The 12,910-nt window shown below is 44.0% G+C and overlaps 1 protein-coding gene across 3 annotated transcripts in view; it reads right to left on the bottom strand.

Annotated features, from left to right (window-relative positions):
- DPP6 (dipeptidyl peptidase like 6) overlaps window positions 1-12,910 on the bottom strand; it is a 565,289-nt gene that overhangs the window by 490,665 nt on the left and 61,714 nt on the right. The window contains exon 1 of one of the 3 annotated variants that reach the window (XM_074831444.1): window positions 9,796-10,326. The exons of the other annotated variants lie outside the window; for them this stretch is intronic. Coding sequence (XP_074687545.1) covers window positions 9,796-9,846 — 51 coding nt within the window. The 5' untranslated portion in view covers window positions 9,847-10,326. Of the gene's footprint in view, window positions 1-9,795; window positions 10,327-12,910 lie in introns of those variants that run through there. 3 annotated transcript variants of the gene reach the window in all.

The following is a 12,910-nucleotide window of genomic DNA, read 5'->3' as shown; positions in this document are numbered from 1 at the left end:
TCCTTTCTTCATTTGGTAAATGACAACCCCCTTATTTCTACAATGGGACTCCATCTCATTTCATTTGCTTTAGTGAATAGATAGAGAGATCACCTTTGACTTCACGTAATTTTGCCTTTTCTTGCAAGACTTTGGAGCATCATGTTTTCTTTTTTTCCCTGTACTGAATTAGAATTCTTTTGATTCCAATGGTGGTTTTTTTTTTATTGAAGATACAGACATGATGGACTCTGACTAATAATGCAAAGAAACCTGTAAGGACATTATATTTTATGAAAAATATCTGCAATTTATACGTAAAGCCAGCTTCAAATCTTAAACACTCCAAATCAAAGACAGGTGAGGTTTAGGGACAAATACATGAATAATTCATGAAAGCACAGCCATTATTGGTAGCTCTATAGAATAAATAGTCCTTGGTAGACACTGTGAATTTGAAGGATGCACCATATTCATGCTAGCAATATGGAGCTAAATTGATATTTATGGTGTACTCACAATCCATTCAATTCTGTTTCCATTTGAACACACTGGTGAAATACAGTGCAATATTCTGTTTCAGTTACTAGCAAAAGATACACAACTTCAAGCAGAGCTCCTGATAGCCGGAGAGCGCAGAAGAGCTGATGACTGCACAGGGTGCGCTAGGGATCTTGTTATGCCAATTTAATTAACCTGGAAAATGCTCAGCTAGCACCATGCTCTGGGCTCGCACACAGATGGAAAACGGGCTGTTCAACTATTGTGTGTGCAAGGCAGACTTCTCATAACTCCCAAGTCAGCAGAAACATTTAAGCATATGCTTACCATTAATGTTAAACAGGTGCTTAAGTACACTGCTGAACAGGGAACATCACAAGGAACACGCCTCTGGAGTACGTGATTTTTGCTTTAATTGTTATTGCATACATACAGATTTTATTTATTTGTTGCCCTTAGATATTACCAACAACCTTCTTTCCCTACCAAGACCGCAGATCTGTTAAAATCTTAATAAGAAAATGGTGAGAGATGCTCTCTTTACAAAAACCAAGGTGTATCTGTAAAGGTGTATCCAAGATACTGGAATAAATAAGGAGTTAAGTAAATTTTATTTTTAAAATTTCTGGAATATTTTATAGATTTTGATTCCTACAAGCATGTCCAAAACCAGCTGAATAGTATCTTCCTTAATGAAGTTTTCAACAAATTATAAATGTAAACGTACATGATTAATGCAAATAAAATGCACAGAGAATAACATAAAAGCAACAGGGAATATAGCATGAACTTCCCTTCCTTGAGAAAAACTCTCAAATAGTGAGATCAAGAAAGGTTCATTCATACTGATATGAACTACAATTAATTTCTGAATTACTGCTCTACCCACAGCATTTTACGTATCCTTCATGTGGACCACAGATCCGGTTTTTAACAAAGTCAATAAACTCAGAACTCATGAATAGTAATATTCCTGCATTACAATCATTTGCTTTACAAACTAGATCTTCATAAGAGGTACTTTCAGCCCCCTCACAGCCGGATGAGAAGGCATTGATATGAGCATATTTTTCACATCCTCATAATTAGGCACAAGAAAAGAGCAATACAAGCTTATTTCTTGGTTACTTTGGTTATATCATACACTACAGAAGAACTACTCAGTATTTACAGAAAACATGCCAAGCTATCATTTCAATTTTTCTCCACATTTTTAATAACTTCAGTCCCAAATCATAAACAAATAAAAATGTTTCATTTCCAGCACGTTTTCCAGTTTACCATCATCAGTGAAAACAAACATAAGCAAAAGTGCAAGGCATGCAGCATGCTCTTTGAAACATCTGATGGGGTTCTCCATGGGGCACAATTTATAAAATGAGATGAAGTAAAAACTCCAGAGTGCTTTTCTTAACCTGCAGCATTCTCTAGGATAACTACCTCACTGCTTTTCTCCTGCTTGCTTTCTTACCCTGCCCTTCACCTTTTTTTTTTTTTTTTGTCAACTCCAGTATATTTCACTGTTTACTATCTTTAAAAAAATACTGAAAATCGGTAGTGACACAGAACATGGTGGGGTTTTGTGTTGAGACTCAGGTCTGAAGGCACCTGAGCCTCAGACAAATTTCTTACTCATTTCAGCAGAGTAGTAAACCCATTAAGTTCAGCAAAAGTTTTGCTTGAGTAAGTGCCGAATAATGACAACAGAATGAGGCCATCTAATGTGTGACTGGAATTCATGCCAAGCCTAACTGTCTCTACATATGCCTGAGTTGACAAAATCTTCTGGCCAGTATTCCCTGTAACTTGAAAGGGATTTTTCACAGCACTGATCATTCTGCTTACCATCCAGTGCTTCACCTGGGCATGCAACTTACTACTGCAGCTAATTCCACTGTCTTGAATGGTCAGTTTTCTCATACTTGCTTTGGCTGGACATTTGGGTGCATCTCTGGGTATCCTCTAGAGTCATTATTTCATAGTAATTAGGGATGAGATGGTGGAAATATTTCATAGTTGGTAATAAAATGAATAAAGATTCAGCCACATCACAAAAGAGGCCTTATCACAAACAAAATCCTGTCTTGGTTGCTGGATGCGCAGCGAGTTTGCAGTTCTTCTATTTGCCTTGTAAGCATACAGATTGGGAACCACCTATTTACAATCGAGGGCTGAACTCAGATTCAGCTACACATGCAATAATTCTCCTTGCTGGTCAAAATACCACAGGCGATTCCACTGCTCCTGTTCCTACCCTTTACTTCTACCGTAATGGGATATCACTGTCCATATAGATCCCATAGGGAACACATTGAGCTTGGAAACCACCTGCAAGGCACACCCTTCTTTCCAGTACACAGCATAAGCTTTACAACAGAGGTGCTCCAGGAATTCTCAGGACCTTACCGATATTACCACAGATGCACAAAGCCAGTTTTTGCAAAAGCAGAATTTTAACATAAACTTAATAATCCACTCCAAGGGCAACCAGGACACCACAAATGCAAACTTTGTTTGCTACACTGTCCTTAAAAGGGTAGAAAATCCATAGCATCTATAGGTGAATGCATGCTACAGTTGGGATGCAGTTATCAATGTATTGTGAGCATTTGGGCTCTAATGGTTTATTCTGAAAATTAGATTTATTTTTAATTTTTTTTTTCTCAACTGCAGCCTTTTCAAAGTGAACACTATGGGAACCTGATAAATGTGATGCTCCACTGGGAAGGAATGCCAAGCTTCCTCAGTGACAGCATTATGCATTAGTGGATTACACAAGATTTACAGTACATAAAACAATTTAATAAATAGACTTTGCTTGTTAATCTCATGTGAGTCACTGTTTAGTTCAATACTGTACAGACAACAGACATACAAACACACAGACCTAGAAGAATAAATGCATGTACTGCACTTGTGATTACTTTAAACCATTAGGATTAAGTAATTTTAAAGCCAGAGGTGCATTATAACGTTCTAGGGCAGTTTGTAGACACGCAAACCACGGACCAAGCAATTTCTGCAAGATGGCATCTGGCTGAGATGGAGCTCTTCTCCTGCTGCAGCTGGACTCAGTTCTGGGAGACCCAACCTGCTTCTGCACAAACATTCTGGGACCTAGAAAGAGTAAAGCTCCAAACTTGCAGCTCATGTATCCCCATATCCTGCTGCAGATGCAGTTGACAAACCCTGGAAAGATGTACAGAGTAGTACCTGTCTCACGTAACGGCAGAGGCCTGATGGGGTGCTTAGTGTCACTGGAATATCTGTGACTATGTTTAAGCAATGGACGCAAGATCTAGATATCTGCAGAGTAGGTATTTATGGTTCAGCTAGTTCCCCATATTTCCTTAAGTCAATGGAGAGAAACTGGCATTTAAGAGTGCAGATCCTCTGACCCATTTTACCCATCTACATGAAGATGGGATGAATCATGCCCCAGACTCCACTGACTAAATTATAAACAGAGCCCAGGCTGACTAACTTAGATGTAGATGTCTACGTTGAAGAAGCCAATGTTTAGTCAGAGGAATCCAATCTCTGTCTTGTTCTCATGAAGAACTTCAAGAGCTAGAGAAACTACTGCACTCTCACAGAGACTGCTCCAGTAGCTCATCACCTTCACTGTAAAAACTGGGCACTTTATCTTCTAGTCCAAAATGCTCTGACTCCAAATCTTGTTCTGCCCTTGTCAGCTACTTCAAAGAGCCTGTTGCTACTAGAGGTTTTGTACCAAGTGGAAGTGTTCTTAGGCGTGATTCTCTATTACCTTCCCCTTTATATAGTCAGTTACACCAATACTAAGTGAGTGCAAAGCTCTGCGAAGAAATGTGACCTCCAAGATATACATGAGTGATACCTGGTGCAAGGGAACATGCTATGAAGTATCTTCCGGCAGTTGAAAGACTCATTCCACAGTGCAGAGAGGGGAACTCTCCTCATCAAATAAAGCCAAAGCCTCCGGCCAGCAACATCTCCAAAACTTACATTTTAGGTATTTATCTTTAGACAGAACAAGCAAATTAATGAACAGAAGTAACCCCTCAAATATGGATGACTGCAATGCTGTCTTCTTTACTGTGCAGACAGCTCTGTGGCTCTGTTGCTGCTCAGGGCTCTACTGAATGACAGCTGAGTGGGTAGCAGTAAAACTGTAACAGTCCCTCCAATTTCTGCTCTCTTACTGTTTGGGAAAGTAGTGAAAAGATTCTGAAAGGGAGGGGAAGGGATAGACTATCCTGTGAACAGTGAGATGACTCAGAGGAGGGAGCAAGCAAGAGGAAGCAGAGGAGCTGCTGGTTAATACTGAAGAGAGAGACGCAGGTGGGAGAACCACCATCAGAGTCAAGATTTTGAACCTTCCCAATATGAGAATTAAAGTTAGACCACAAGCCCCCCTTCATTCTCACATTGCTAAATAGCGAGCTAGCAACGTGGACTACTTCACATGACTGCCAAGGTTATTCTGAGACAGTCTGGACCCAGTATTTCTCACAGGACTTGCAACTTCAGTGGATCTATTATCATTCTTCAATACACCGTAGGCAGGCTCTGCACTTCTATCCCCTAAATAAGGATGTATCTAAAGAGACACTCTACATTAAGTGGACAAGGCGGAGATCCTACTGGATATTTCCTTGTGGAGCTCTCTGCCATCCCACCTTAAATGTGCAAAGTCTCTTAATTTCCATCACTAGCAACATGACATTAGAACAGGCCCAGCACATCTTACAGCTTACACTGGGCCACAATGCAGCAATTCCAGTACCTCCTATGGATTGTGTACCCCCTACTGCATATATTATCCTAACAAAGGGGAATGTTTGTTCCCCTTTATGCCTGACCCAGAAAGGATACCAGACTCTTACAGTCCTTAAAATGCAACTTGCCTGTCCATAAACAGCAGCAGCCCAAAGATCCTCTGCTGCAATTCTTGCTCTAGTTTGGCAATTGAATTTCTGCCTGGCTTTAAATTTCAGTTGGAGTCATGATAGCTCATCTTCCCCTGCTTTCAGCTCTGGAGGATACCATAGCTCCCCTGCTTTCAGCTCTGGAGGTCCCTGTGTTTCAGCTGAGGTAGTAGACAGCACACAAAATCTGGACTGCATTTGGTTTCTAAGTCAAGTGGAATCTGAGACAGAGGGAAGGATAAAGTAGCAGGGAGTCAGCACTGGGTCAGAAACTCCACCACCTATTTCAGTGTGAGAGTTTCAAGAGAAATTAATCTCTATGCAGCTCCTTTACCCCATGGTAGGACAGCTGCATTCTTGGCTGAGAAACATTACACCATGTTTCAGTGCAATGTGATTGATCACTGCAAGCAATAAACCTGTGGGTAAAATACAGCGAATAAGGAAAATTACAATGGAATGTCAATGTCTTTTATTTATGTTTTTAATATTAATTTACTGCTCATGAGAGGTACCAGAAATACAAAATGAGCAGAAGCAAAGCTGGATTTTCTATTTGGCTGCACCAGTGTATCTCCAGGAAGAGCAGGAGCACTCCAAGGATGAGAATAGCTTAGTCTTCATGCCATTTGCACCCTTGAGGTCTCTGAGGTCTCAGAGGTGCCAGCAGACTTCCTAGGGGATAACACTTGCCACTGGGCTTATTTTTGGTTTTTATATGTACAACCAAACTGCAGCTATCAGAGTTGGGATATAAATGGTCAAACTAAACATCTAACTCTCCAGACTCTTCTACAAGTCCTCTCAATGAACTAGAACTGCCTCTTTTGCCCCATTCATAAATTATCACCAGATTAAAGCAGAAAAGTGACACATCCATCACAGTTTCTCTTGGCAGTTTCCAAACATTAGAGCAGCTGCTGGCTAGACTGCAATTCAGAACAAGAGTTTCACAGCAACATCCTTCTAACAGAGATACCTAGCTACAGCAGAGTCCTTGCTCCTTTTACTGGCAACTAAATGTGCCAAAATAACAGCGTGCTCACACATAGCACTTTCAATTTTGCCTTCAATATGCCTATGCACTCTCACTAAGACCATTGTTTCCACTCACCTAATTGCTTACATTGGAAGGTAGTAGCTCCTTTCTATCTTTACCGCACCTATACCTCTACCACATTGAGTTCTCAGGATTTGCGTGGGTGTACGTAAGAGAAGAATCTAGCATTACTCTAAAGGTCCTCTTCAAAACAGCTCTTTTTGATGTACTTGCTTGAAAATCCATTAAAAAAAAAAGCTCATGTACATGATAGATCAGTCCCTGGGAAGACACAAGCAAGAGTAGAATAAAACAAGGGTAGTTGGTATTATTGTCCTTGACCTGACAACTGAACAAGTATGGGAAAAGACAGGAATATTTTAATGAAATAAATTATACAGCTGTATCTAAGGTTGGAAACAAATGTAAGTGCATTAAATTTATCTCCAAAAGTGATAAACATTTATCTCCACACCCTACCATGGCATATTAACTTGAAAAAGACTGTGGAAAACTCATGGGCTATGTCAGTTCTTACTAGAAGAAACCACTGTGTATTAATCACTCCCTACAGTATTTATATAGAATTAAGAGAAATCCCATTGTAAGACCTTGAACTATTTCTATAAGTTACATTCCCCTGGCTCAAATGATGAATGGGAAATAGAGCAGTAAAATAAAAATAGGCACCTTTCCAGGTAAATGTTGTTGTTTAAAAAAGCCAAAACAAAGCCCTGGTGAAATACTGTCACAGGGATAAAAACATTTATCTCAGCGTCACAAGAATGGCTTCGTTTTTGCTGGTCTAATTAGGTCGTAAAGAAGTCACAGGTGTAGTGACTTCATGAGCTATCACCGCACTTAAAAAGGGCCCACTGCATGGCCAGGGACCAGTATGCCAGTATTATCACTTGCTGTCACATCATTTTAAGAATGAAATAGCTCAATTTAAGAACGATTTTTAAAGAGAAGAAAAATCAATACATAGTTAGAAGCTTGTCAAGATTCTAAGCAACAGCAAAACTGCCAGAAAACAAACAAACAAAAAAAGAAGAAAACCATGGTGGGCTTTGAATCTTCAATGACTTTTCAAATTCTGCTAGGCAATTAATGCAATGCACACGGTAATGCACCTCCTGGGACTTCATACACACCCAACCCCATATTCTCAATGACTGCCAGGTACGTGAGAGAAGACACTCACAGCATTAGTTTTTGGCATGACTAGTGCAAGATTCTAATTTTACTTGGAACAAAAGTGGTAAGTAAGAATACTATTGTTTTTAGTGATTAAGGAGAAGGGTAAAGAAAGTACTAGTCTTAACTTGCTAGAACTTCCATTGAAGGTGTATCTGAGATTTTGATATTAGGTCCACTCATTATTATCCTGAAGAAATATGAAATCTGTCCAAATATCTTAAAGCTCAAATATTCACCTAAATTTAATTCTTGCTTAAATAAACTGCAGATCCAGTTGCAACCACTGACCAGATTAACACAGAAACCAGCTGTGTGTGTTTTAGGTGGCCCATAAAAGCACAGGCATTAATTAAAGAAATCATCTGTGTCAGTGTAAGTTTCCTTGTCTTGAAATTTCATTGACAGTGTCTCAAAAATGAGTTCTTCAAAGGAAAACCTTGCATGCAGGTCCAGGGAGACTGCCCTGAGTCACAGTAAGAAATAACTCTGATTTAGCAGCCTGGGGGGGGGCGGATCCTGCTCCCATTTGAATCAGAGGCAAAACAGAGGCAGAAGGGTTTGAATTGTGGACAGCCCCTGCTACACAGCTCTGTGTGCTCACCAATCACTCCAGCCTTTGCTCATCTCGCAGAGGTGTGGATATGCGGATCCATTTTGCCACGCTCAGAAGCACCAGACAAAAATCCCAGCAGAAGCTTCAGCCCTTTGCTGAGTGGCAGTGGGGGAATCCCTGCCCGCTCATCATTCCCAGACTTCAGAGACCAGCAAGGAAAACGTGCGAGAGGTTTTTATTAATTCTGTGACATTGTGTATATAAATTAGATTAATCCTGTACTTTAATCGAACAATATCATCTCAGGTGGTTAATTATTTTTTCTTATTGATAGAGAACATCCTAATCAAAGACTATAATGACCTCCAGCATCAGTAGGCTTAAGCAAATAATAATCTAAATTTCCCCACGTCAAAAAAGTTCCAGCACCAGATATTACCCAGGCATTTTAAAAGGCATAATGAAAGGAGTACGATGCAACCACACACGTTGTGCAATTCTCCTGGAAAAATGTTTGCAGAAGTTCCTGTTCAGTTCCCTTAGTTGAATTCACAGGTCACATAGCATTGCACCTTCCTCTTAAAAACTACTGCTGGAAAAAAGCAGTATTACTGGAGTTGGAAAAGGAAGCATTTCCTTTAAAAGCCAGCAAAGCATTTTACTACGGAACTTAATTAAAGGATGAAGAATACTTTGGCCGCTGCTTGAACACGTCAACACAAGGCATGAGAGAAACAGACACTACCTTTGTCTTTACATTTCCCCTCACAGGGGAGGCAAAATACACATACGAGTGCTTTCCTTGAGAAGAGGGAGGGGACAGGAGACCAACAGGTACCCTTCACAAGCCTCAGGCTATTTGAAATAAGTTGTTATTAATGCAAAGCGCCCTGAAGCCATCCCGCTCTCCACCCTGGGGTGCCCTCCGGCCCTGCCTCCCCCCGCGGCGCGCTGCCCCCCGCCGCCGGAGCCGCCCGCATGCGGGGCGCCGCACACCCCGCCACACCGGCAGCCCCCCGCCCCGGTGGGTCAAGCGGCAGGCAAAACACACAACTATATTTCCATCAGCACAAGATGGCAACCAGCACTTCTTCCGGGAGAGCAGCTGGCTTTTTTTTTTTTTTTCCTTAAGGGGAGGAGGGGGGGGAGATGATTTAAAAGGCATCCCGAGTAGGTTTTTTTAAAAAATGGCATTAAGACGAACGTTTCCATTAGGAACGCCGGAGGAAAGGCAAGGTAACCCCCACACCCGCCAGCTCACACACACACATCGTGGTCATCAACTTGGCGAAGTTGGCCGTGCCGGAGCGAGCCGGGCGCGCAGCCCGCCCCGGCCCCGCCGAGCCCCGGCCCCGGAGCCCCCGCCCCGGCTGCCCCCCAGCTCCCCGCAGACAGGGGGACGCTCCAGCAGCCTCCGCATCACCGGCGACCCTCTTCGGGAGGGGGAGGACGGGCAGCAAGCGAAGGTGCAGCCTCGCCCGGCTCCCCGGCCAGCTCAGCCCCAGCAGCGGGGGCTCCGCACCCACCATGCGGGGGGTGGGTAGCCCCGAGCCCCAGCAGGGAGCCCCGCCACTTACTTACAGTCACCGGAGGCGCCAGCAGCAGCCACTTACCATCATGTTTCCTTGCATTTTAGCCGTTTGAAACATTGCCTTTTCCTTCATTTTTGCCGTGTGTGTGCGTGCGTGTGCTGTTCTCCGAGAGTTACTTAATCCAGCGGCTGGATCACTTTAGTGAAGAACTGGCGTGCACTTGCGATGGCTCTTTTTGGTGTGGAGTGGAGGGGACTACGAGCAGCGGAGGGGGAGGGTGCCTTTCTTTTTTTTTCCTTCCCCACCCTTTCAATATATATTTTTCCTTTTGCCCAGGGAAAAAAAAAAAAAAAAAAAAAAAGGTAATAAAAATAAAACAGCCCCTGTCAAAAGGGAGGAGAGGCAGGAGCGGCGGGGGGGCAGCCACTCTCAGTCACCACCCAGATTCAGCTCTTGCCCTGCGGGAGCCGGCGGGCTGGGGTGGGCAGAAGGGAGCCGCACACACGCCCCCCGCCCCGGCCATGCCCGGCCACCGCCCCGGGCGGTCCCGCGGAGCCGCGGCCACCCCGGGAGACCAGTTGCAGAAAGAGGCGGGGGGGCGGTGGACGGGGGTGGGGGACACACACACAATCAATAAAAAGAGGGAGCTGGAGAGGGTGGAGGGGTGACTGCCCCCGCCTCCCCTGGCTGTGCCCTGCTCGCTGCTCTCCCGGGGGGGTGCACACGCTTTTTACAAACAGGAACCGGGGAGGGTGGGGGGAAGAGGAGCCGCCTCTCCCAGCGTTAACTGTTCACCGGCTAGAGCCGGCGCGGCCCCAGCCAGGCCACGTCTGATGCAGGGAGGGTGGGGAATAGAAATACCGCTGCCGCGGGGGAGCGGGGGCCGCACGCCGCGTTTCCATGGCTGCGCCCCGGCCCCGCCGCCGCCCGCAGCCCCCGGCCCCGCCGCCCCGCTCCTGCCCGCTGGGTGCGCGGGGCGCTCTCGGGGAAGGGGTCGCTTGCAGGGACCTGCCCCAAGGCCAGGATTTGGGAGCCGGGGTGAGCCCCTCCGCACGCCGCAGGAGGGGGCAGGGGGATGCCGGAGCCTGGCCCCACCATGGGGAAGCGCAAAGGCACAGCCCACGTCTGCAGCTGAAGCCCGGCCGTGCCCTTTGCTCCTCTCTAGCAGTGTCGCCGCTTTTTCCGTGGGGTCTTCCACTGCTGTGAGCTGCAGTCCACCAGCTGAGCTGCCCCACAGGTGGCTGGAGCAGCTGCTGGAAGATGGTCCTCTCCTGCTGCTCTCCTCGCCTTGGTGCAGCTTCCCAGGGACACAGCCTTGCCACCCATCCCAAAGGTTTACATCTCAGCCTGCACATGTGGCAAAAATCCTCTCAGAGAGCTGTCTCTTTTGTCTTTCCTTGGTGCACCAGAAGTAATAACAGCCATCTCCAGGAGATTCAGGTGCCCATCGATTTCATTTAGCATGAACAGGGCTGCTTCAGATGTTGCCCACTCAAAATAAGAGAGAAGAAATTCTGAGAAGAAAGTGATTTGCTTAATAGCTGAGAAAGGAAACCAAGAAGAAAAAGCTGAAACTCTTCTTGTCATCCAAGGTTTAACCGAGCCAACGGCTAGAGCAAAAGCTCTCTTTTTTCAGTGGGGGAACTGCAGACCCTTCTGTGGGTCCTTTTGGTGTACCCATCTGTAGCACCTTGAACTCTGGTCCTTCACAGCTTGCAGCATCTTCAGTTCTCAGGCAATGGCTGTTCACTAGAAATAGGACACAACATGTGCAATGTCATAGTGTTGCTCACACTACATTTTTCTTTAAGCCAGCCAGCTGTTGAAGGATATTCAAATACAAAATGTCACACCTAGGATGTTGTGTATCTTGAAAATGATGGTAATGGGGAAGTGAGACCCCAAGACAGTTGTGGGAAATGCCAACGGCAGATGATGCTGGTGCCCCTGACGATTACCTGTGGGAGCTTTTCTTCTACAAAAATGTCACCCCTCACTTGCAGGTCTTGATTATTTCCTCCCCTTGGCTTTATTTGGGAACTGCTTACACCTCATACATGGTGCATCTTGAGCTGGAAGTTCTTCATTATGTTCCTCAAACTCTCGTCTCTTGCTTTCTTCAATTTTGATGTTTTATCAGGCAGTTCCTGTTGCATCTCTGTATTTTACCCTCAGGTGTTTTAATTATGTATGAAGGCAAAATATTTGTTATCTATCTACTTCACAGTTAGTAGTCCCATTTGCCTCCTACGTTACTTTATACACCAATAGAATTACTTACCATATATTGAACTCTGGCAATAGTGGGTTTTTGGATATTTTTCCCTCAGCTTTATCATAATGCAGTTATTGAGTTTGTCTTCTTATTTTTATTTAATATTTAATTTACCTGCTATTGGCATAACAATTGCTTTGATTAAAACAGCTTTGTTTAAAGTTGAGACTACTGGCAAAATGCTTGGTTTCACCTCTGACAGTATCCATTGTTGAGCTGGGTTTTTTTATTATTAAACACCAACCAGGGTGCATTTGGCCAGCATTTGTACATCACTATGTTTCCATCTGCCATCAACTATGCTTCCATCATCATAATACAGAGATTTCATGAAAAAACGGACACAAAAGTCAGTGTTTTTTAACACTGTGCAAAATGGTGACATTGGTGACATTGGGGCAAAAATATCCCATTATGAGAGAGCAATTCCTGATTTGCAGCTTTTAGTTCTCTTTTTTTTTTTTGACTCATTCGACACTTTGAGAAAACACATAGTGAGCAGTTTATGTCTTAAAGTTTTATGACCAGAGTCCACCCTTAGAGGTTTCCAAAAGCTGACTGGATAAAGCTCTGATCAACCTGGTGTGATCTCAGAGCAGACCCTGCTCTGAGCAGGAGGTTGGTCTAGAGAACTCTGGGGGTCTCTTCCAGCCTACATTATCCTATGACCCACAAGATCACAACACTCCAAACTGAGTAACCTTTTTTGTTACAGCTTAAAATATCGGTTTAAGAAACAACTGTTGTGTCACTTCCTAAAATGTTTCCAAAACCGCATCCCTCATGTTCCCAAAGACTTTGGGTTCTGCCAATCATGACTTTGGCTGATATTTTTCATGTCTGAACCGCTTTCATTAATGGCAGATGGAACAACTAAGACTTGCTCAGTGTGAGACTAAATTGTGCTGCAGATTTGTACCC

Source organism: Strix aluco, chromosome 1, assembly GCF_031877795.1.
Source record: "Strix aluco isolate bStrAlu1 chromosome 1, bStrAlu1.hap1, whole genome shotgun sequence".
Taxonomy (NCBI): Eukaryota; Metazoa; Chordata; class Aves; order Strigiformes; family Strigidae; genus Strix; species Strix aluco.
The sequence above is the reverse complement of the archived record's forward strand: the minus strand, read 5'-3'. Positions and strand labels throughout refer to the sequence as shown.